The 23986-nt window shown below is 36.3% G+C and overlaps 3 protein-coding genes and 2 pseudogenes across 3 annotated transcripts; 1 reads left to right on the top strand and 4 right to left on the bottom strand.

Moving 5' to 3' along the window:
* Nucleotides 1–1109: 1109 nt before the first annotated feature.
* LOC137725793 (heterodimeric geranylgeranyl pyrophosphate synthase small subunit, chloroplastic) lies at nucleotides 1110–2659 on the bottom strand. The gene is made up of 2 exons (XM_068464586.2): nucleotides 2168–2659; nucleotides 1110–1897 (listed from the first exon to the last, which is right to left on the bottom strand). The coding sequence occupies exons 1-2, from the start codon at nucleotides 2513–2515 to the stop codon at nucleotides 1238–1240; spliced, it is 1008 nt and encodes a 335-aa protein (XP_068320687.2). The 5' UTR covers nucleotides 2516–2659; the 3' UTR covers nucleotides 1110–1237.
* A 5275-nt stretch (nucleotides 2660–7934) lies between these two features.
* On the top strand, nucleotides 7935–10490 carry LOC137726341 (GPI mannosyltransferase 1). Its single transcript, XM_068465256.2, has 4 exons — nucleotides 7935–8279; nucleotides 8501–8683; nucleotides 9155–9699; nucleotides 9906–10490. Exons 1-4 carry the CDS (start codon nucleotides 8009–8011, stop codon nucleotides 10215–10217), a joined length of 1311 nt encoding a protein of 436 aa, XP_068321357.2. The 5' UTR covers nucleotides 7935–8008; the 3' UTR covers nucleotides 10218–10490.
* A 2309-nt stretch (nucleotides 10491–12799) lies between these two features.
* On the bottom strand, nucleotides 12800–14105 carry LOC137724868 (acetylserotonin O-methyltransferase pseudogene; annotated as a pseudogene).
* A 3063-nt stretch (nucleotides 14106–17168) lies between these two features.
* Nucleotides 17169–17309, bottom strand: LOC137727164 (U4 spliceosomal RNA; annotated as a pseudogene).
* Nucleotides 17310–17416: 107 nt separating this feature from the next.
* LOC137722601 (acetylserotonin O-methyltransferase-like) lies at nucleotides 17417–19670 on the bottom strand. Its single transcript, XM_068461646.2, has 2 exons — nucleotides 18559–19670; nucleotides 17417–17879 (listed from the first exon to the last, which is right to left on the bottom strand). Exons 1-2 carry the CDS (start codon nucleotides 19336–19338, stop codon nucleotides 17577–17579), a joined length of 1083 nt encoding a protein of 360 aa, XP_068317747.1. The 5' UTR covers nucleotides 19339–19670; the 3' UTR covers nucleotides 17417–17576.
* Nucleotides 19671–23986: the final 4316 nt, after the last annotated feature.

The raw sequence follows: 23986 nt of genomic DNA, 5'->3' as shown, positions 1-23986 counted from the left end.
TGGTAGAACTTAGTCGACAACTCCATCTCTGAAATCAATAACCATTTCTAGAGTTATGGTCTCTAAAATTTTCAGTCACCTTCATGAAATTAGGAAGAGTGAGGCAAAATGATATTTTAGTAATTATACTAGTTATATTTCGATTTTGCTATATTATTAAACAATTTTAAAGAATTAGTACAATTTTTGTTTTAATTCCAAAACATTTAGTAAACAGTTTTTATGGAAATCTGAATTTTGATTCTCCTCAATTCAATTCTTTTTAATCAAATTTCTCTAATTTTAATTACCCTTACGTAAATGAGCCATAAAGGTGAAAAACATGTCATTTGGTAAGGTGAGAAGGTCAAGTTGCTAGCATTTCTCTCAGGTCATTTAATTATATATTTTTATAATGACTTTTTAACCAAAATGATCTCTGAGATTTGAAATCAATAAAAGTGGTTTTTGAGATTGTTTAGCATCAATTATTTTGGTCATGGAATTAAGGGTAATTTTATCATTTTATCCTTATTTTATGAAGATTTTTTATGGAATGATCAAAATGATTAATTATGAACAAACTCAGGGACCAATTCTATTGATTTCAAATCTCAAGAATCAAAGTGAGGAGTCATGCAGATCTCAAGAACCATTTTGGCTAAAAAGCCTTTCATAATTGATGTGCATTACGCCGGTATCACTTTGTTGTTTCTCAAAGATTACAAATGTTGCAATGTTAATATTATTGTAAATTTGCTTAATGTGAATGAGCTTTTAACTTTATAAAAATGTGAATACTGATATGATCATTAGTTTTTTTTTTTTTTTTTTTTTTTAGGACAAGTAATATGATCATTAGTTAGTGAATGGTTTTAATATGTTTTTGTTTATACAAGAAAGAGACTATAATTTACACAACAGATTGGAACTCGAGTGCAAGAAGTGAACATAAAGAGTTGCCCTGGCCAACAAGTCTAACCCACATTTACAATCAACCCATAGCCAATCAAATAAAATTCCCAATGAAAATTTTGTACCCTACAAATGACAAGTTCCCTCTTAAAAACCAACCCCCAAACCCCACTCTTCCCACAACTTGGAAATTCAGCTCAACATAATCTATCATCTTTTACACTGTTTAAAAGCTATTTGTTATTAATGAGATTATGCTAATGCAAGATTAATCCAAGGTGCTAATACAATTTTCTGCAAATTAAGCATCAAACCATATAAAGCTTATGCTCTAATTCTATCATCAACTGACACTAAACCCTCTATCAACAGCATAATCCACAAAGCTGTAGAGTGGCACCACTCCATCACCATACTTCTCAAACCCATCCAACTCCTGTTTAGCTTTGGTTTTGAGCTGCTCTGCCACCTCCATAGCCTTCTCCACCCCATACATTTTCACATAGCTGAACCCCTTCTTCTTCCCCTCTCCATCACCATCATCTCCGCCCTTCATCTTCTCCTCAAGAATATCGTCAACCACCTGGTACAAAACGCCGACAGCTCTCCCATACCTCCTCAGCCTATCCAACTCATCATCTTCAGCACCCCCCAGCAGTCCTCCGCAAACAGCAGAGCACTGACTCATCTCCCCAAACTTCTTCTCCTGGGCGAATTCCACCGCCTCTGGCCCGCCTTCAAGGTCCAGGAACTGCCCGGCCGCCATTCCCGTGGACCCCACGGTCTGAGCAATCTCTGTGATCACACGCAGGAGGCGCGGCTCCGGCACAAGGTTGGAAGGCGTGTTTGATACAATGTGCTGAAACCCCAATGGAAACAGAGCATCCCCGGCGAGAATCGCCATGTCATCGCCGTAAATTGTGTGGTTCGAGGGCTGGCCTCGCCGTGATGGGTCGTCATCCATGCACGGAAGATCGTCGTGTATGAGTGAAGCCGCATGTACCTATCAATTGCCAATCAAAGAAAAGCAAACAACCTTATGAATATTCCAATCACAAAATACAAAACCCAAGTAAAAAATTGAGCAAAATTAGCAGCTATTTACACCCAATTAACCAGACAGGGTTAAAAGCAAGATTCTACAATTTTTTTCTTCTTCTGAAAAACCCAATTCGGATTCTGCGCAAAAAATCCAAATGATGCAAGAATATTCATTGCGAATGAATCGGTTTAATTAAGTCTCTGTAAGGTAAAAGGGAAAGAAATTACTAACCATTTCGAGAGCGCAGGCGGTGGGGAAGGCGGCAAGGCGGTTGCCGCCGAAGAGTTCACAGGCTGCGACGCACATGACCGGTGAGGCTCGCTTGGCGCCATCAGCGAGAACGGAGTATCGCATGGATTGATATATCTGCTCTGGGTACCGAATCGGAATGGCTTCGTGAAGCTTCTGATTCATGTCGGCGATGAGGGTAGTCCAGTAGGTTTTCAAATCGAATTTGAGGGGGCTCGATTGGGTTGAAATGGACGGCGACGATGAAGCGGAGGAGCACCGGATTGGAAAAGCTAGCTTCTTTGGGATATAGAGGTGGGATGATGCCGATATACTCGAGAAAGAAGCCATTTTTTTTCTGGGTTCTTCTGAATCTCAACTGGGAGCTCTAATACGAGATCTGCTCTAATGGTGGGGAGAGAGGAAGCGGGGGGAGAAGATGAGATTTTGGAGAGATTTTTCAATTTGACCACAGCACTGGTGATTCTACGTGTTATTATACAACTAATAAGATATATGTTTCACAATGTTAAAATCTTAAAACATAAAATTCTGTACAATTTATATAAAAACATGTAATGTATTTGTGTTCCGATCATAATAAAAAGTTTATCGAAATTTTGGATGTGATTAGGAGAAAATTTTAGTTATGACGAGAATACAGATGATATACCGCGTATTTTTATATAAATGATGAAAATTTTTATTTTTTAAATTATTAACTTTTTAATACACATATTTCATTATATATACGTGATATATTATCCGTATGAACTTGGTCCAACCACCTGTCCTCATTTCAATTGGCCATCCCCCTCAATTTTATTTTATTTTAATAAAATCAATATATTTGTAAAATTTTACTCTTTAACAAGAAGGATAATTGGAGAGTAAATTTTTAAAACAAATTTGCAAACTAAATAATGTGTCATCAATAATAAATAAGTGCGTTAATTAAAACTTAAGTAATAGTCCAATTAAAAATCATAAACAATCACATTATTTAGTTTACAAAATTTGGTTCTCTAGCTTACCTAATAAGAATTAGCCACTACCAAAAAAAAAAGGATTAGGCGAGTTTGATTTCATATATAGTTTTTTTTTGGGTAAAGTACAAAAAACTACCTCAACTATTGGGGTCACGACATTTTCATACCTCATCTTTTAAAATTGACAATGTCATGCCGCATCTTACGAATTTGTCACAATGTCATATCTCCGTCAATTTTTCTGTTAGTTTTTCTGTTAAGTGATCACGTGGCTTGATTCGGGACATACTTTCTATTAAAAAAATTGTTAAAAACTAAAAAACAATTATTTAATATTTTTTTAAATATTAAAATAATAATAAAAAGCAGAGGAAAAAAAAAAAAAAAAACCATCAGTTCGTCCCTCCCCTCCCCCTCCCCCCTCCTCTCTCTTCTCCCCATCTTCATTTTCTTCCCCCCACCTGCAAACCCAAAAAAATTTAAAAAAAAAAAAAAATTTGGAAAACCCAACAACCCCCCTACGGAAGAACAAGAAGGAGAAGGAGGAGGAGGAGGAGGAAGAAGAAGAAGAAGAGGAAAAAAAGGAGGAAGGAAAAAAAAAAAAAAAAAAAATTTCCCCCCTGTCGGCACGGAAGAAGAAGAAGGGAGAACGAGAAGGAGGAAGAAGAAGAAGAGGAAGAAAAAAAAAAAAAATTTGAAAACCCATCAACACCCCCTGCGGAAGAAGGAGAAGGAGAAGGAGAAGAAGAAGAAGAAGAGGAAAAAAAAAAGGAGGAGCGAATATTTTTTTTTTTTTTTTTTTTTAAAAAAACCATCAACTCCCCTGCGGAAGAAGAAGAAGAAGAAAATGAAAAAAAGAAGGAAAAAAAAAAAAGAAAATTTGAAAAAACATCAAATCCCAAATCCACCACTTTCATCCATTCTCCACATCCTGTTCCACACCCATCCTCCACCTTCTCTGCTCACCCATCTTCTCGCCGACAGGATCTGGGGTTTTTTTTTTTTTCCTTCTTCAGGGTTGCAAGAGGGAGAAGAGTGTGGGTGTGGGGGGAAGACAAATTGGATTTTTTTTTATTTTTTATTTTTGGTTGGGATTTGCAGGTGGGGGAAGAAGATGAAGATGGGGAGAGGAGAGAGGAGAGAGGAGGGGGGAGGGGAGGGACGAAATGAGGGTTTTTTTTCTTCTGCTTTTTATTATTATTTTAATATTTAAAAAATATTAAATAATTGTTTTTTAGTTTTTAATAATTTTTTAATAGAAAGTAGGTCCCGAATCAAGCTACATTAGCACTTAACAGAAAAACTAACAGAAAAATTGACGGAGGTATGACATTGTCACAAATTCGTAAGATGCGGTATGACATTGTCAATTTTAAAAGATGAGGTATGAAACTGTCGTGACGCCAATAGTTGAGGTAATTTTTTGTACTTTACCCTTTTTTTTTACTGCAATTACATATATAGTTGAGTTATCAAACTAGTGGGCAACCACGATTGTAGAGAACTATTCAACTAAATCTCCAATAAAACGTCACTCATTAACATCATTACGATCGTCAAATAATACATTCAGAAATGGTTACTGATGTTAGGCTTTATCCCTTGGGCTTATACACTATTTATAGCTTTTAGGGTCAAATTCCATTTGACCATGACGCTAGATTGAAATTGGTATATGAGGTTCTGAAAGAAAGTTAAATAAAGAAAGGAAAATTAATGAAAAAAACTTGAAAACTTTGAGTTTAATGGTAAGGACAAAATAAAGGTAAAGTGAATAGTACCATGATTGATTTTTTAGTGTAAAAATGTGATTTTTCGTTAAAGTGAACAGTATCGTGAGTTTTTCGTTAAAACTTCTAATAAAGAATGCATGGCAAAGTATGACATAAAGAAGAAGGTTTTGAAACAAAGTAGCTTGACGTGGGTTTTATGCTTTTAATCAAAATGATTGGGATTCGCTTCACTGATTTTCGGCTTAAGAGGAAAGGCACTTTTGATGAACTAAAGAGGTCTCACATCCGACCAAACGATGAGCAACGTCATGAGCTTACTAACACACAAACAAAAACTCAAACTCAACAATACTTTGAATGGTAAAGTGAGAAAATTGTAGCAATGATCCCTAACTAAAAATTTATGAACATTGGTCCTTTAACTCATCAAAACGTGCATCTATGGTCGTTTTCGTTAACTTCGTCAGAATTCCATCAAAATGACTCATGTTGGAAGAACTATTACTACAATTGGGTTAAAGTTAATGGACAATTTCTCTAATTGAGTTAAAGTTGCGAGACCATTGCTACAATTACGTTCAATTGGTTTTCCATATTTGCCCTTTGATTCAGCCTCATGTGCGTGGTACGTGACTTATTTTGATGGAAGTTCTAACGGAGTTGACAAAAAAGACCATAGTTGCACATTTTTATGAGTTAAGAGACCAATAATTATAGATTTTTAGTTGAGGGACCATTACTACAATTTTCTCTTGTAAAGTGTCACAAATGTTGTCACTTAGTACTACAGTTTAGTAGTATTCCTCTTCACTTGTAAGTGAGAGGTCTTAGGTTCGATTATCGCCAAAGGCGAATTTAAACCACATTATTGATAGTCCATTGTGAAGCTAAGCCCACCCCCTCTCCTTTAGTATAGATAATACCGTTTGTTTTAAAAAAAAAAATCTCACAAATGTCCTTACTCCTTAATAACCCCTAAGGCCATCTCTAACCGAAAGAGGGCCAGCTGACTCGTTTTAGCCCTTTGACTCTCCAAGAAATTAATATTTTAATAACCAGTGCAGGGTCATATTTCTTATCATCTTCAACCGAGGGCCAAAGGGCCAAATATAGCTGTCACAAAAAACTATCTCCAAGTAAGGGCCATAAGGCCAAACATAATTTATTATTTAAATTTAAAAACTATAACAACTTAAATTTAAAAATTACAACAACTTAAATTTAAAAACTACAACTTATATTTAAAAACTAAAACTAAAACTTAAAAACTACAACTTAAAATTTAAAATCCATAATCAACATCATCTTCATCATCTGCCATTATAGAAGTATAGTCGGAGATAAACAACTACCGCCGGGTCATAATTTCCCTTTTTTTCGTAACAAAATAGGCCTTACTCATAATCCGAAGCGTCCCCTTGCATATTCCTATCATCCATTTGTTTGGCCCGTTCTTCATGCCTACGGTTCCTTTCTTCCGCGACAAAGGCATTTTGCTCTGTCATTAATTGCAATGAGGCCGCCACTTCATGTTGAGCGGCATAATCATTCTTTGCCTTGCCCTTTTCCTTCAACCTTCGGGTCTTGTTTCGTCCCATAGTCCTAGCCCCTAGGTATGGAACCTTCACCCAAAGATTGATTTTCTACCCTTGTTTTTTGAATGGCAGGAGATCCATCTTCATCCCCATCTACAACTTAGGATTGAGTTCCGAACACCGGCGTAGGACCTACTATATGTTGAGATGGATCTTCAAATAACACCCACCCTTTACAAATTTCCCAACAACCGTCAAACTGAAAGGATTTCGAGCTGCCCTCCATATACAATTTCTCCGCTTGGCGTACCTAGAAAATATAATTACAAAAATTAAAGGAAATTAAATTTAATATAAATAAATATTTAAAATAAATTGTGAAAACACTTACTTCGTTGTAGTAATTGGCGTCGTTTTCATGTTTACTTGCGGCTGCTATTAGTGCTTGATACCATTTATTCAAACTTGGATGAATATATTTCTTCCATCTTGAAGAACAACTCTCGTGGTTTCGAGCATTTGGTGGAGTGGGGCCTTTGTAGAACTCAGAGTATTTTTGGACACACGAGTCCAAATACCTTCACTTGTTCGAGAAGTCCCACTCACACTATCTTCCAAAACCCATCTATAAGCCCTGCAAAGAGCTTCATCTTCTTTTTGGGTCCAAACCCTACCTTTCATTGCAGATGAGGCCATTTGAAAGTATTAAAAAAGTTGAAGGAAATATTATTGGACGGGGTAAGAAAATATGAGAATTGAAATGGTGAAAATGTATTTATAGGAAAAAATGAGAATTTTTTCAAAATTTAAAAAAAAAATTTGCCCAAAAAAAAAAAAAAAAATCCAATAATAAATGACGTCAGCTAGCCGTTGTGTTTAAATTATAGCCTGACCTGGGGCTGAACGGTTGGCTCTTTGGCCCTTTTTTGTCCGTGGGGCCCATGAGCCATTTGGCTTGGCTCTTAATTAGAGACGATTTTTGGGCTATTTTTGGCTCCTTGATCCTCTGGACCTTTCAGTTGGAGATGACCTAATTTATTTGGTCAAGCAATATGAGTTAAATTAGTTAGCCAAGACATTATGTCTACATCTTTACAACTCGTGTTCGAATCTCCTAAGCATAGGTTGGATTAGTTAAGATTCAACATTTTATACTATAAAGAAAATAAAATGTTGAGTAATGTTATTCATACCATATTTTATACTACATTTTTATATCATCTTAGGTGGTATCTGATGTGGACAATCACATCATTTGAAAATTTTGTAAAACCCAAGGAAATGAAGGTGAAAGATTCCTTATATACCACAATTATCATTTAATTAACTAATTTTTCTTAATTATTAGTTTATTAAATAATGAACTAAATTTAAAAATTTGATTAATTCAAATGATGTGATTGTCCACATCAAATACCAGCTAAGGTGGTATGAAAATGTGATGAATAGAATTACTCTAGAATGTTTGTGTCCAAAATCCCCTCGGTCAATGCATTTATTCACTATATTATCCCCACCTATACAACTCAACCCCCTTCACCGCTTTCCTCCAACTCCCTCCTCCATCTCCGTCCCCTCTAATCCTCAATGGTGTCCGTACAATTCCGTACGCTTCTCATCGTCTCGGCGATACTGAGGGTGGTTTTAATCCTCTACGGAGAGTGGCAGGACGCCCACATGGAGGTGAGGTACACAGACATCGATTACATGGTATTCTCAGACGCAGCTTCTCTAATGATGTCTGGCAAATCCCCATTTGAAAGATCCACTTACAGATACTCTCCTCTCCTCGCCTTTCTGCTCATCCCCAATTCGATTCTCCATCGCTCTTGGGGCAAATTCATCTTCTCAGCTGCAGGTACTTTACTTTTTGTATTTGGAAATATGCACAAATAGAACTGGTTACAAACTTTTTATCGAAAATATAATTGCGGATACTAAACAGACAATACCCGTATATAAATCATGGCTTTGATCTTGTAACCGGTTCCATTTGCAAGTATTTCTCGTTTTGTTTTATTATTTGTTTGAGTGGAGGAATTCAAGTGGCATTGTTTTTATGTTGTGCAAATTCTGTAGATTTGCTTGTGGGTTTGCTTATAAGGATGATACTGAAGCTTCGCGGGGTGCCGGAGAAATTGAGCATGATTTCTGTGATTGTTTGGCTCTTTAATCCGTTTACTTTTACGATTGGGACTCGAGGGAATTGTGAGCCAATTGTTTGTGCTTTGGTTCTTTGGGTCTTCATATGTCTTATGAACGGTGTAAGTTTCTTTCCTTGTCTAAAATTTATTTCCCTTTTGGCATTGAACTCATCAGAGAATAACTGCTACTAAATTACTCAGTAATGAATTTTTCTCTGTATTGAGTGAGAGTTATCTGTTGCATTATTAATCGAACTAGCTATACGCTTCTATCTCTTGAGTTTTCTGTAATGACGTTTAATCTTCTCATGATTTGTTCTCTTTTGCGGCAACCGTGCTAGATACCAACAAGCATGGCAGTGTATTTGTTGTTTTCCATTTTCGATATTAGAATTATGATGTTAATATTCCCAATGTTCCTCGGATTCAGAAAGGTCCTTTGCATTTTGTGAGCATGATCTCTTTACGAAAACCCAAGTTGGCATTGCATTCTGCTATAAGTAGTGTTGGTCAAATTCTATTATTTTGAATGGTTGTTATGGCTTCTGCCCATAACTGTCTAACTCTCTGATATTTTTCTTCATGACAGGACGTGTGTTACAAGCTGCATTTTGGTATGGGCTTGTTGTCCACTTCAGAATCTACCCCATTATCTATGCACTACCAATCCTTGTGATTCTTGATCCGCATGTGTTTCAGCCTGGTCAGAAACCTAGACTTCAATATTGGAATCGTTGGCAAGAATCACCTCAAAGCAGTTCTGCTACAAGACTCGCTCAGCTTCTTTGCCCATGGTTTCTTTTGAAAAGTGCATTAACACGAGAAAGGATACTTTTCTCCTTTATATCTGCAGTCGTATTCTTCCTTTTCACTGGTTTATTCTATCATCTGTATGGGTGGGATTTCCTGTACGAGGCTCTGCTGTATCATCTTACCCGTACTGATCCAAGGCACAATTTTTCCATTTACTTTTATCACATCTACCTTCAGTACCACCGTAAACTTTCCATATTGGAGAAACTCGTCTCATTTTTGCCTCAGTTGATAGTCCAGGTTGTTCTTGTCTTGAGTTTCGCCAAAGACCTTCCATTCTGCTGCTTAGTTCAGACAGTGGCATTTGTGGCATTCAACAAGGTTTTTCTCTTCTAAAAATTGCTGGCTTAGTAAATTTTTTACTTATATGATTGACTTTTGATGTCGGATTCCTAGTGGTTATTCTCATTGAAAACCTCTGCTTCAATACTGTACTTTTTTTCGCTGGCGTGGAATACTGTACTTTCGACCTTAGAAAATTTTGATTTCCCGACTGAATCTAAATTACTTCTGTCCATTGTTGACAGGTAATGACTGCACAATACTTTGTGTGGTTCTTTTGCCTCTTGCCGCTGGTTCTCGCTTGGAGCAACATGAAGCTTAAATGGAAAGGTGTATCATGCATCGCATTGTGGGTAGGCGGTCAACTTCATTGGTTGTTGTGGGGTTATATGCTTGAGTTTAAGGGACAAAACGTCTTTCTTCAACTCTGGATGGCAAGCATCATATTCTTAGCTGCAAACACGTACGTTTTAGTTTCTATCATCCGCGACCACAGATTTTCTCCAGTTTTCGCACCGTTGGAGAAAACCTCCAAGGATTCGAAGAAACTCAAGTGATAGAACATGCAGATTTGTTTTGGAGGTTTGTGTATTAGTTGACAATTTAGTTCTCAGTTTCTTCCCGCTGTATTTGGCGTTTAGATAAGCACATTTGGGCTGTATTTGGCGATTGGATAAGCACACAAGCAAAAGAGCCCGCGCGATGCTGCGGGTATTAAAACTTTGTTAAATGTGTGGGACATGTGAAAATTTATTTACATCCATATAAAAATCTATTGACGTCCTATGTTCTATAAAGAACAAATCATACATAAAAATTATCTTATTTACGTTGTTGTTCGGTATTTCACTCTTCTTTCTTCTTTGCTGCTAAAGAGATGTTTTTCTTGTACCATGCATAGGATTTTAAGAAACGGATCAAAACTAACATGCGATGAAGAACTTCTGTGTTTCAGTTGCTTATTGATAGGGTTACAATCTCAGCATGAGAAAAGCATTCCATGATCTGAAAACCCAAAAAAAATATAAAAAAAATAATAATAAAAAAAAAAAATTCAGAAACGAAAAAAGCATTCCACTTGAAATGTCTCTAGCAATTTCCCGAGTTTTTCCCGTGTAGGTGTGCACGTTGCTTTTCATGAGTCACTCCATAGCTAGAAGATCACTGTGGAGCTTTTTGATAGCATGAATAATGCCGACCTACAGAAGATTAGATGTACAACTGACAAAGTAGTAAGCCCAATGTTCTTGGCAATTGCGAACTACATCATTACTTATGCAGCTTATTAGCATTTCCTTGATTGTATACTCTTTGACTGTCAAGGATTTCCGTGGCATTGATATAATAGCTCGACTATCACATTGAGGTACCGTCGGTGGTTGGAACATATTTATGTACCTATGATTTGACAGAAGAGTTATTATAAGAAATGGCAGTTTACGTAGAGGTGAAATAGTGATCCAGTCATAACATGAATTGCTTCAATTAAGGAACCATACTTATTCAAAGGTTCTCCCATTCCTTGAAAAAACACACAAAATCAAAGTATTCAACATCTCAATGGTTCCCATGTTTCTTCCATATGCATACCATTCAATAATAACCACAAATGTGAGAATCTGGAAAAGGATCAAAGGATCAGGGTCACCTTGGGCACAACTCCAATTTGAACTTTGTGATAGCATTGCAGAGGATTATCCCACTTCTCAATCCAAGCTTAACTCTTCCTCCATATGATCCGCCAGCATATCTATAGCAGCAACAACAACAATCATCTTTCAGAGTCCTCCGGCTGACTCATTTTTCCTTGTTGCTACAGAACAAAAGATTAGCTCAATTAGCACAAACAATCAAACGAAACCCAAAATTTAATTTGTAGCCCAAAAAACCAGAGGAACAGTAATCACGACATTTGATGAGTACATATATGAAAAATGTACTTCAAGATTGAAAGTTTCATCAAATAAATCACAAAAAAGCAAAAAATTAGAGAAACCCAAAATTATAAATTGCATAAAATTAGATCATCCATTTCAGTCATGCGTAAATACACCATCACACATAACAAATTTGCTTATATGACGGTGATACACAATGTAATTGTTCAGATTCAAACCACACACAAAGCATTTGTAGCTCCCAAGTATACCTGTATCACATTATGATGCTTGCTTTTTGACCTTGCTCCTGGAGTCCTGACTAATGTGATCTCCTTAAGTGGTGCATGAGGGTAAAGAAATTGGTCACAGCAGGTTTCACATACATCAGTTCTAAACCTTAAAGGCTTTGGATTTGTAGGCTTTGGTTTCCTGTACTTCTCCCCATGAGCATTGCTGGCAACAGATGTGGAGTTTTCTTTTTGAATCTTATCTGCTTGATTGACCTGCATCATTGTTCAAGCGTTAACAGGCATAAAAAACCGTAAGGGAGAAATGAACAAACATAAACACTATGAAGATACGTTATTCTCATATTTTTTGTAGCCTTCTTCAAGGCCTGAAATTATACAACTATTTTTTCCACTAATAGCTCTTATTTACATCTTTACTGGATTTGCATCACTTCTTTCATATTAATAAAATTAGAGGATTGCACATGCTTCTTTTTGGACGCCAAAATATTTTCTTTTTTCAATTATTCTTGTTCCTTGTGGTTGAATGGGATTCTAAGCTTCAGATTTCGAAAACAGAGAGTTTCGAAGAACCTTAGAGCCAGCACCAATGAGCTTAAACAGAACAAATAAGAGCTAAAGAGATAGAGCTAAGCTACTTCACCTCTTCCATAAGTCTACGTCTCCACCTAAGCCTAGACATCCCAACATTGCCCAAATAGGTGACCCATCTTGACCTGCAAAATTTACACAGAATTGCAAAATTGGAAGAGGTTTAAGCATGAACAGATCGTAAAACGTAAAACTTTATAGCAGCAAATTGGGTTGCAAGCGAGCACTAATCATCATGAATAAAAAGTGGGTACACAGAATTGGCAAGAGATAAACTCATTTCCTGAAACGCAGCTATGAGTGACGGCGATCAATCTCTCCATTTTTTACACAATTAAACTTAAACCTGTGCATAACCAAGGTTTGGAATCGTACTCAAATCAGGAATAGGCCCTTGTAAGTTGCAGTTTCTCAAACTCCTGAAAGAAACAACAAAAACACAAAGATATCAATCTTGACATGATTCGTCGTGTTAAATATTAATAGCTACTTCTCGATTGTCATTCCAAACAACCAGCACCATCACCTAATGTGATATAACATCAGATAGAAACGGGAGATGTTCCTTGCACAGTGGTTGGAAATATGTGTTTCCCAACAAAAACTATGATTCCCTCTATTGTTGCTTCTATGATTATAACTTTCCCTCTATCGTTCGGAATAGCTTCTCTGCACTTTTTCAGGATACAAATACAGTCGTCATCTCTCCAGTTGTGAAGAACCCACTAAATTCACAAAAAGATCATACTTTTCACATAACGCGTCTTGTCTATTAAGCAAGAATAGAGGCACCCCATTTTTTCTCGATGGTAATAAGCAAATCACGTGATGTGATAGTTGATATGTTTGTTAACTGACATCTTAATTATATTAAGTCATAAGTTGTGATCCCTAGCTCTATTGAGGTTTCATTGGGGGATTAATATTAAACAAGACGACTGCTAGCTAGTAATTTTTAAGGCAATAATCTTCCTAAGTGTTTTAATTTTATTGGTTTCCATAAACTATAAATATACTAACCATGATAAGTGCAACATCAGCCTTTGGAACACAAAAAAAAAGTCACCTCCATCCGATCACACTCCTGAGCAACAGACACAACATGAGGAAGATCAAAGTCGATGCCTTGAATCCACGGACAAGTCTCGACCAACAAGCACAACGTAGTCCCATCACCACCACCCACACCTACTATTGTCTCAAGCCCTTTGAACACCTCTAAACACCCTTTGAACACCTCTAAACATCTTTCAATCACTGCAGGCACAACCACCCTTGCATCACAAGCCATTGCATCATTGATGATCTTGCTGTGATCAGGATTGGCGGTGGCAAAGCTCCATACATCTTCTCCATGCACTGCCTCAAATGACGGATTGCTATTTCCTCAAAGTTGGGTACTTAGGCCGTGCCATGGTGCCAGCATTACCCGGCTACTCTTGAGAAAAATGAATGCAGCCACGTTATTTTCTCTGGATTTTAATAGCCGTTTGGACAAAGGTGTTTGTGCATAACCTTTGGGGCCTAATTCCGTTGGTTTTTCTTTGAATATTTTGAGGTGGACTAGTACCCTCATGACGCGGTAAAGGTGAGAAGGATCACAACTTAGAGCAGACAAGAGCTCCAAGAGTGTCATGGGGCTGCCATGGCTTTCAATTGCATCGGCTATCCCGAGTTCAATGGCGCATTTTACCACCACGATTTCAACAAATCCTATACATATTTCCACGCATCCACTTTCGCACGCTCTTTCTCTTCTTCTTCCCACCTTAAATCTCTTTTTGTATCTTCCGTTTTTCTCTGCGTGTGCATCTTGTTGTGCGAAAGCTCAACAAAATGTGTAAGATCGTGAGCGGAAACAAATAATGACAAGCGAGAGATAAACAAACAATGAAACCAACGTATTGAACCAAGGAGGTTACATATGGGCATTTGTAATACAATGAAATACACTTATATGATATCACACAAGGTTACTAATTGAAACCTGAAACTATACTCCTATAAATGAGTTTATATGAATGGAGAATTATATACGAAGGGTTGTGAGTCGCCCACATCATATCTCCATAAGTAAACCCCTCAAGTATACATGGGAGCAAATTGCTTTGTATAAGTTCTAAAAAGGTAATGTGTCATGAAGTGTAGAAAATCTTTGAAGGATTCAAATTGTTTGAAGTAAGTCGTGGAAGGGTAAATCATAAATTATGTACTCAATAACCAATGGATGATATAAATTGCTTTAGTGAGTACTTTTATTATGATATTGTTGCAACATACTAAACATCTTGCAAGAGTTGATAATATTAGATTGAGACTCTTGAAGAGTCTAGAAAGATTATAAAGTGTTGAAAGAAATATTGTCTTGAGCTGCAGATCGAACAATATGCCAACACGAATCTTATCCATGATGTTTATGATATTAAAGAACCATATGGATTGAAGATTATGAGTTGAATACTCAAATGATTAACCAATATTTAGACACAAAGACGGATCATCTATCTTTGTGAGGGAAAAGATAAATTGATATTTGGTCCAGAAGTACCACATCTTAGTGAAGGATATGCTTTATTGTATTTAACACGATATATTGGAATGAAATGAAGCTTATCTATTAATTTATATTCTTGGAACTAGAGTATTGCATCATTTCCTCATGTATTTATTGATTATGGAACTAGAAGTTTCTATGGGTTTCTATATCTAACAAGTTGGAATAAAAGTTTTCAGGCATATGGGAGGAAATTTTTATACATACATTACTTGGCAGAACCACAGAAGGAGGAGGCACTGGAGATTGATTATGTGACGCCTTAGTACTTGGCGGAACTCCATAAAGAAGAGGCACCAGAGGTTGATTATTTGGAGCCTCAATACTTGATAAAACTCCGGACAGTGAAGGCAATTGGTGCCCTTGGAATAAAGCCACAAACCTCTGATGGTCACTTTGAATCCGACTTTTGAATTCCTGCAGCTGGTCAAGCTTAATTTTTTTTCATGCTCGTTGAGTAATTATTACAAGCCTGTGCAACTCTCTATTCTCGTGCTTGAGCCCTTTGATCACTTGTATAAGACTTGCCACCTCAGCCATTAATGATTCGACTTGGTGAGTTCGAGTAAGTAGACGTTGGTCCATGTTGGATATAGAGCTCACACACTGAACACTGAAAGCCAGGGGGTCTTGAACAGATCAGACTGTTTTGGAAGTATCCTGTTATCTTTGGGAGCGAGAAAATTCCTAGTTACCACTGTAACAGTTATGTCATTCTTCATCACAGAGTCCCCAACTATAAGAGGATCATTACTGGATAAGGATAGGTGCCATATATTGTCTTGAGGAGACATGTTTGCATTTTTTACAACATTCAAATTGAAATGACAGTCAGATGGGCAAACCATTTTCAAAAATGATGAAAGAAAAGGAAGTTAGATAAATTGAAATCTCATAAATGAAAAAAAAGGGAAATTTCTACAAGCTGCAACTTTTCGAGTGTGCATTTTGAACACAATTGATGCCTCTATAAAAGAAAAAGCAACAGGGCCATTTGGTCAAAAATCGAAGAGGCACTGCTGTTCGAATTTCAAAAGCCAGATTTTCCTGAAATCAGTTGGAACCTGAAATCAAACTTCCAGTTAGGAACCGACTGTCTAAAATCAGTCGGAACCTGAAATTAGTCGGAACTTGAAATCAAACTTCTAGTTAGCAAGACAAGGAGAAATAAAGCAATCAGTCGGAACCTGATATCAAACTTCCAGTTAGGAACCGACTGTCTGAGACCTTTCCCTGATTGCTTACCTAGCATTGCTCTCGAGAAGTCATCTTCAACTGTTGTTAGGTCTCAGATTTCCTCAGCAAATACCTCGGAACAGTTGATATGATGTTGGCTTTTTTACATTGAAGCTGTCAAGCATGGATGAGTCGCTGAGAAGTGATGTTTTGAAGAATCATTCAAAGGTAAAGGTTGCGCACCACTTCTGCTATGCAAGAGACTGAAGCAGAAGGATCAATGAAGAGCCTACAAACGTTCAAATATTTCATTGACACGCATCGGCCTAAAGAATTTACATATGGCTATCTAAGGGGGAGTGTTATAAAAATATGTGGATGACCCACATGAATAGTGATTCCCTTGGCTATAAAATGAATGAGGGGAGAAAGAGGAGAGCACACCAAACCGGAAGGAAGAAACATGAAGGAAGAGAGAAAAGAAAGAAAGAAAAGAGAGAGAGAAAGAAGAGGGAAATAATAAGGAGAAAATAGTGAGAGTTATCTTTGTACTCTTATTATTCCAGATTATAAATGAAAATACTATTGCTGCCCCGATGACGTACTTTAGTCACATTGATTGTAGAGGAACCTCGTAAATATTGTGTCTTGTTTCATTTATTCCACTGCACACATACCGTCGATTTTACAACAATTAACTCATATTCGCCAAATATTGTCTCGTATATGCATGAAACGTGAAGAGCACACTACAAAAGTGTTATGCACAAAATAAATTTCTCTCTTGTATTTGAGCAAATTAATTAGAATCTAATATTGTTAATGATTAAAATGAAGAGAACTTTAACGAAAAACTCACGATACTGTTTACTTTAATGACAAACCATATTTTTACACTAAAAAGTCAATCTTGATACTATTCACTTTACCTTTTATTTTATCCTTATCGTTAAAACTCAAAATTTTTTGTCCTTATTATTAAAACTCAAAATTTTCAAACTATTTTTATTAGTTTTCTTTAAAATAAATTGTTCGAACTAAATATTGTATGGGCTCCTCCAAAGAGATTTCAAAAATTCTCAAAGACATAAGGCTGAACCCAAACTTAAAAGGAAGTCTAGAAATAATTTTCAACCAACAATAAACACACCACGTTTAGAACCTCATTGGCTACATCATTGCCCGAAGCGCAAAGATGCATTCTAAACTGCCGTTGGCCCCATTTTACAGCGCATTTGCAACTCTGCATTCTTCACTTGACCGACATGGGACAAAGTTTTTCTCTTAAATATGTCTCAAGAATCTTAACAATCTAACACATCACACAATTATATATTATTGTCAAAACAATCCAGATACTACAAGACAGACGACAAAGCAACAGCACGAGAAAATTAGTTTTGAAAAAAAAACCACCAATTGAGAATACCAATCGACATCCTTAAGTTTAATTGCTGTGTAAATTTATGGAAAAGCTTGAATCACTGATTGGACTGCATGAATAGGTGTGATTGTGTATCGGCTAAATCCAGCCTCTCCAAGAACATATCCCCATTCCTTCAAGGTCCTCTCTTTGCCTGTGTTTGTATGGGCCAGCATCACCATGTCTAGCATCAATCTCACATCTGCTAGCTTGTTGTCTTCTTTTCCATCTTCTTCGATCACAGCTTCTATGATTATAACTTTCCCTTTATCGTTCGGAATAGCTTCTTTGCACTTCTTCAGGATACGAATGCAGTCGTCGTCTCCCCAATCGTGAAGAACCCACTACAATTCACGAAAAGAGAATTAGATCATACCTTTTATCATAACATGTGTTGTAAATCAAGCAAGAATAGAGGGACCCCACTCTTTGTCTTCATAATAATGGCAGACAACATGATGCAATAGCTGATATATTTATTAATCCATCATCTTAATATAATAAGTCATAAGTTGTGATCCCTAGCTCTATTGTGGTTTCATTCGGGATTTATATTGAAGAAGATGACTACTAGCAGGTAATTTTAAAGGATATAATCTTCCTAAGTGGTTTGTTTTCAAGTTTTTAAGCCAAAATGGTTTGTTCACGAGATTGACATAATTCATTACTTTGGTCATTCAAATTTGAAATCAATAGAAGTTGTCCACCATCAATCGTTTTAAACATTTCTTATAAAATCTCTGTTAAATAAGGAGAAAATGATAAAAATACCCTCACCTTAATAAATAAAGGGCCAAAATAATTTGACAAAAGTTGAGGGTATTTTGTCATTTTAGTCCTTATTTAACTGAGATTTTTCACATAAGAACCAAAATGATTGAGGGTGGACAATCTCAGAGACCATTTCTATCGATTTTCAATATGAGGAACCAAAGTAACGAGTTATACCAATTTTAGAAACCATTTTGGATTCTAAAAAATCCATTAGTTTTATTGATTTCCTTAATCAATAAATATACTGACCATGATAATTGCAGCATCAGCCTTTGGAACACAACAGAAAAAGTCACCTCCGACATTCTCAATCCGATCATACTCCTGAGCAACAGACACAACATGAGGAAGATCAAAGTTGATGCCTCGAATCCACGGACAAGTCTCGACCAATAAGCGCAACGTAGTCCCATCACCACCACCCACATCTACTATTGTCTCGAGCCCTTTGAACACCTCTAAACATCTTTCAATCACTGCAGGCACAGCCACCCTTGCATCACAAGCCATTGCATCATTGATGAGCTTGCTGTGATCAGGATTGGCGGCGGCAAAGCTCCATACATCTTCTCCATGCACTGCCTCAAATGACGGATTGCTATTTCCTTGAAGTCGGGCACTTAGGCCGTGCCATGGTGCCAGCATTACCGGGCTACTCTCGAGCAAAATGAGCGCAGCCATGCTATTTTCTCCGGATTTTAATAGCCGTTTGGACAAAGGTGTTTGTGCATAACCTTTGGGACCTAATTCAGTTGGCTTTTCTTTGAATATTTTGAGGTGGACTAGTACCCTCATGACGCGGTAAAGGTGAGAAGGATCACAACTTAGAGCAGACGAGAGTTCTAAGAGTGTCATGGGGCTGCCATGGCTTTCAATTGCAACGGCTATCCCAAGTTCAATGGCGCATTTTACCACCGCAATTTCAACAAACCCGAACACATATTTCCACACATCCACTTTCGCACGCTCTTCTTCTTCTTCCGACGTTAACTCTCTTTTTGTATCTTCCGTTTCTCTCTGCGTGTCCATCTTGTTGTGCAAAAGCACAACAAAATGTGCAAGATCGTGACTGGAAACAAACAATGACAAGCAAGAGATAAGCAAACAATGAAACCAAGTAACAAGTACTCAAAGATTTATGCTAGTTGAAGTTTTGTAAACTGCAGGTTTAATATGAATAATTAGTAATCCGCTATGATTAAAGAGGAGCATATGGATATAGTGTTTGAACACTCAATATTTAGGATGCACAAGTGAAAGATGGAAAAATATGAGATTCAACCGCAAAAGAGTGGATGTAAATAGCTAGTGTGTTTTTCTCGGGATTTCTAGCATCTACAAATATATGTTGAAAGCTTGGCATTTCTCACACATATGTGTGTGTATATATACACACAATGGCCTTTATGGGGAGGGATACCCTTTTTTTTCCTTTCAAAAAATAGGGATTAGTTATGGGACCTATTCGGCTATTTCATGTCGAACTTTAACAATCCAAACCGTCTATTTTTTCAAGTCCCAATTCATAGATCATCTATGCAAAATTCAATTTAGTTTGAAACCATTTGCCCATTTAATTGTTATGATGAAATTTCAATGTTTCTTAGAATATTGTGTTCCTCAATTTCTTTGAACTCAACAAAATGACTCAATTATTTCCGATTTGCCTAATATTTTGTAAGAATGATCTTACACCTTGAAAAATAGATGGTTCGGATTATTGAAGTTCGATGTCGTGTGAGCCCAAAACAATCCCCATTTAAAACAAAAGGATGTGGAGTCATTCCCTTAAAGGCTTTGTGTGTATATATATAACATCCAATGGTTTCAGGCTGAATTGAATTTTTGCAAAAAGTTTTACACTCCTTTTGAACTATTAGATTTTATAACATCCAAAGGTCTTGATTAAATGTGATGAGAATGTTTTTACACATTAAATGACCTGAATTATAACTAATTAAAAATAAGAAGGCTTATTTTATTAACTCACAAATTGTTGAATAAACCCCACATACTTAATCCACCCCACATTTGCTTTTTCACTTATAAATTATCTTAATACACCCCACATACCTCCCTATAATACTTTCACACCCCACATTCTCAATATATACCTTCTATTTTCTACATACCCATATTTTTTATACACCCCACATTTCTCAAATCTTATAACACTCATTTTTAATTTTCAAGAACTAAATCCAAACATTTGTTTGTCGAATGATTTCAAATTATACGAACGTTTAGGTTGCCGAATGATTTCAAAATGAATGATTTGAAAAATGTTTAGATTCATTTGAACTTTTTCAATAATAATAATAGTAATTTCAAAGCTACCATGCTGTTTCCATTTTCTTGTGCATATTTTGGTCGAACCAATTCGAATTGCAAGAAAACATCTTAGTATACTGCAAGAAAGCACCATTAAGAATCACCATTGCCGAGTTGAAAATCACCATTAAAAAAAAGTCTTGTTGTTTAAGTTGTACTCTCGCCTGGCAATCAATATATTTCAGTTCAGCTTCTAAAACATAACTTAGTCAAAATCAAGACATATCGTTTCGGTGGTGGCTATATTATTTAGACCTGGTAATAGCTTAAATTGTTCCACACGATCTTGGTAGTGGCGTAAAGGTGTCGAGCGTTATTTACTGCAAGAATATGTCAATTTTCTGCAACCGGTGGCATGGGATGTCCTGGTGCCAAACGTAGCTATACAAAACAAAAGGAGTCAATTAGCTTTCAAAAACAATGTTCCATGTTGCAAAAAAAAGTAAGTCATCTCTTAGTACTTGTATAAAGTGATTGTCATTGACGACTAAACCAATAACAATCTCAGGAAGATTTGTGGCCTCATCATCTCCTAATACATATAAAGGTAGGAATGAGAGGCATTGCAAACGGGATAAAAAAAATCACCACTGCACAATAATGAAGTTTCATTGGTTAGAGTTTTGTTCAATAATGAAGGGTGAGAGGAGTTTTGATAGTTGACGAAGAGAAATAATACGCTAAAAGTGATTTGGGTGTATTTAGAAATTTTTTATTTTTTTAATACCTAATAAGGTCAAAATTGTCATTGCATAGTAGGGTAAATAAGTTATTTAATATTAAATTTTATTGTGAGGTGCATTCAACATTTTGTGGGATACTAATATCAAAAGCCAATAAGAATGTTAAATGAATATCAAATAATTAAAATAATAAAACAAGTAAAAATATCATCTAACTTAAGGCACTGGCCAAGAATGAGGTGAAGAAAAAAATTTCAACACCTTCATTAAATGTCGTTCTCATTCGATTGATACTTAAATTCAAAAACATATTAAGGTATTAGCTTGATCACTTGAATTATTTGGTAGGTAAACAAAACGAAATGCTAGACCCTAAATCTTCACTCTTGTATATTTGGGGTGATAAATTAGGTTGTAGAAAAATCCCAATTCATTACGTGAAGAAACATGTGTTAAATATTGTAGATTATATATACACATTATACGCATACTCATACGCACACATTACACACTGTATGTTTGTGAATTGGGGTAGCTTTGGTTCATTGCATGGAGAAATGTGTCAAATATTGTAGATTATCTGTCACATTCAATGGGATCTCTGCAAGATTCAACCACCCTAGATATACAATGGCAGACATCCTTTTGCATGGAGAGAATGTGTCAAATATTGTAGATTATCTGTCACATTCAATGGGATCTCTGCAAGATTCAACTACCCTAGATATACAATATACAATGGCAGACATCCTTTTGCATGGAGAAAGTGTGTCAAATATTGTAGATTATCTGTCACATTCAATGGGATCTCTGCAAGATTCAACCACCCTAGATATACAATGGCAGACATCCTTTTGCCCTTTGGTTGCAAGGATTTTGTCTTAATATCAAACAGGCTGGCAAATGTGCAAACCCGATTGCCCGGGGTTGATAGAAAAATCCGAATTCGGAAAGCGAGCCAAAATTAAAAATAAAATAATTAAAGAGAAGCTGAAGGTGAAGATAAATTCCTTTTATAGAAATAAAGTATAATTCTTTAAAAAGTGAAAATAAATAAATAATTAAACTTCTAGTATTACATTTGATCTGATCTTATCTCATCTATCATTTTGATTGTCTAGTTTGTAAACATGCATAACAATAGAGGGGTAAGCTTTTAGTAGCTCAGTAAGAACATAACTTTATCACAATAAATTGACAATACTAAATTAAGTATCACGACATCACGACATCATACAATCAGGTATCAAATCATCAACGATAATAATGCATGAATACAATGCAAAACACCTTAACTATACTCGTTAATTTGTAAACCAAACACCCATAGCTCGGACGTCCCATTATGTACTTATACCCTTGATCCCAAGTGACAAATTATACGAACTAACCCTGCAACTCAATCATCTAAATTTCTCTTTTGTTAGTCGTTTTGCCTAAACTCTTTGTTGTTATTCCTGAATTACTCTAAAAAAACGGTGCATTTATGGACTCGCTTGAGATCTGGCAAATGTTGAAATTTTAGGTGGTATTTCAAAACACAAATTCTCATCTTACACTACCTTTGTTGTTAATATTTGTTTTAATTCAAAATTACGTTTGATTCTTTAAATTAATTTCCTTTTGGTTGGTATTAATTCATTTATAATCTTTTGTTGACCGGACCTTTAGAAATAACTTTCCAGGTGTTGAATTCTTATACTACACATTCAAAGCATTTGATATCAAATCTTTTATATGTTTGTTTTGATTCCAATCTTACTTAATTGGACCGTTAGGACATGGCATTAGAATTGGTTTTTACTTACTATTATTTTCAATTAGATGAGAACAAAATCCTTCAGTTTCATGAGTCTGGTTTTAACGTATTGGTTAACAATCACATTTGAATGCATAACGTTGCAATCATTTGATTTAATTTGTTTTCATTGCCATGAATGTACACAGGTTTTTGGGGCTCAGCCTCTACTATATATGGGTAGTCGTGAGTCTTTTTTGGGATCATATATACAAGATCATCATCTGTATTCCCTAATCGAATCCCTCATTTTTCCAAGTGTGGCTATATCATTCAATTGTTTTGTACTAATGGAAAAATTGAGTTATTCATCCGATTTAAGTATGGCGAGTGTACGCTTGCAATGATGCTCCTGTGGCACCTCCCGACCACCTCTTTGCCAGGGATAGCTCTTTTCCCACGTCGGGTGGGGAAAGTTGGACGAGTGGGGAAGGTTGGGGGGACGGGTGAGGAAGGTTGGGGTTTTCTGTTTGAAAATGGGGAATTAGGGTTAGGGCTTGGGTTCGAAATGGACGGGAAGAGGTAGGGGAATGGAAGAGGTGGGGGGTGGGGGTGGATTGGGGAAGGTTTAGGGGACAAGGAAGAGTTTGGTGGCTGTCGAAGAGAAGAAGAAGGTTGGTGCGGGTGGAGGAAAGGGGAGGCCCGCACCCCTAGGCCATTTAAAATTTTTTTTATTCTTAATTTTTTAATTTTTTTTAATATTTAATTATTTATTAATCCAGTTGGATTAGGGAGTGAACCTCATCTCTAGCCACGTCAGCATTTAACAGAGAAATTAACAGAAAAACTGACGGAGGTCTGACATTGTCACAAATTCGTAAGATGAGGTATGACATTGTTAATTTTAAAAGATAAGGTATGAAAG

This window comes from Pyrus communis, chromosome 5, assembly GCF_041283825.1.
Source record: "Pyrus communis isolate YQ-2024b chromosome 5, ASM4128382v1, whole genome shotgun sequence".
Lineage (NCBI taxonomy): Eukaryota > Viridiplantae > Streptophyta > Magnoliopsida > Rosales > Rosaceae > Pyrus > Pyrus communis.
This window is presented reverse-complemented; position numbering and strand designations above follow the sequence as displayed.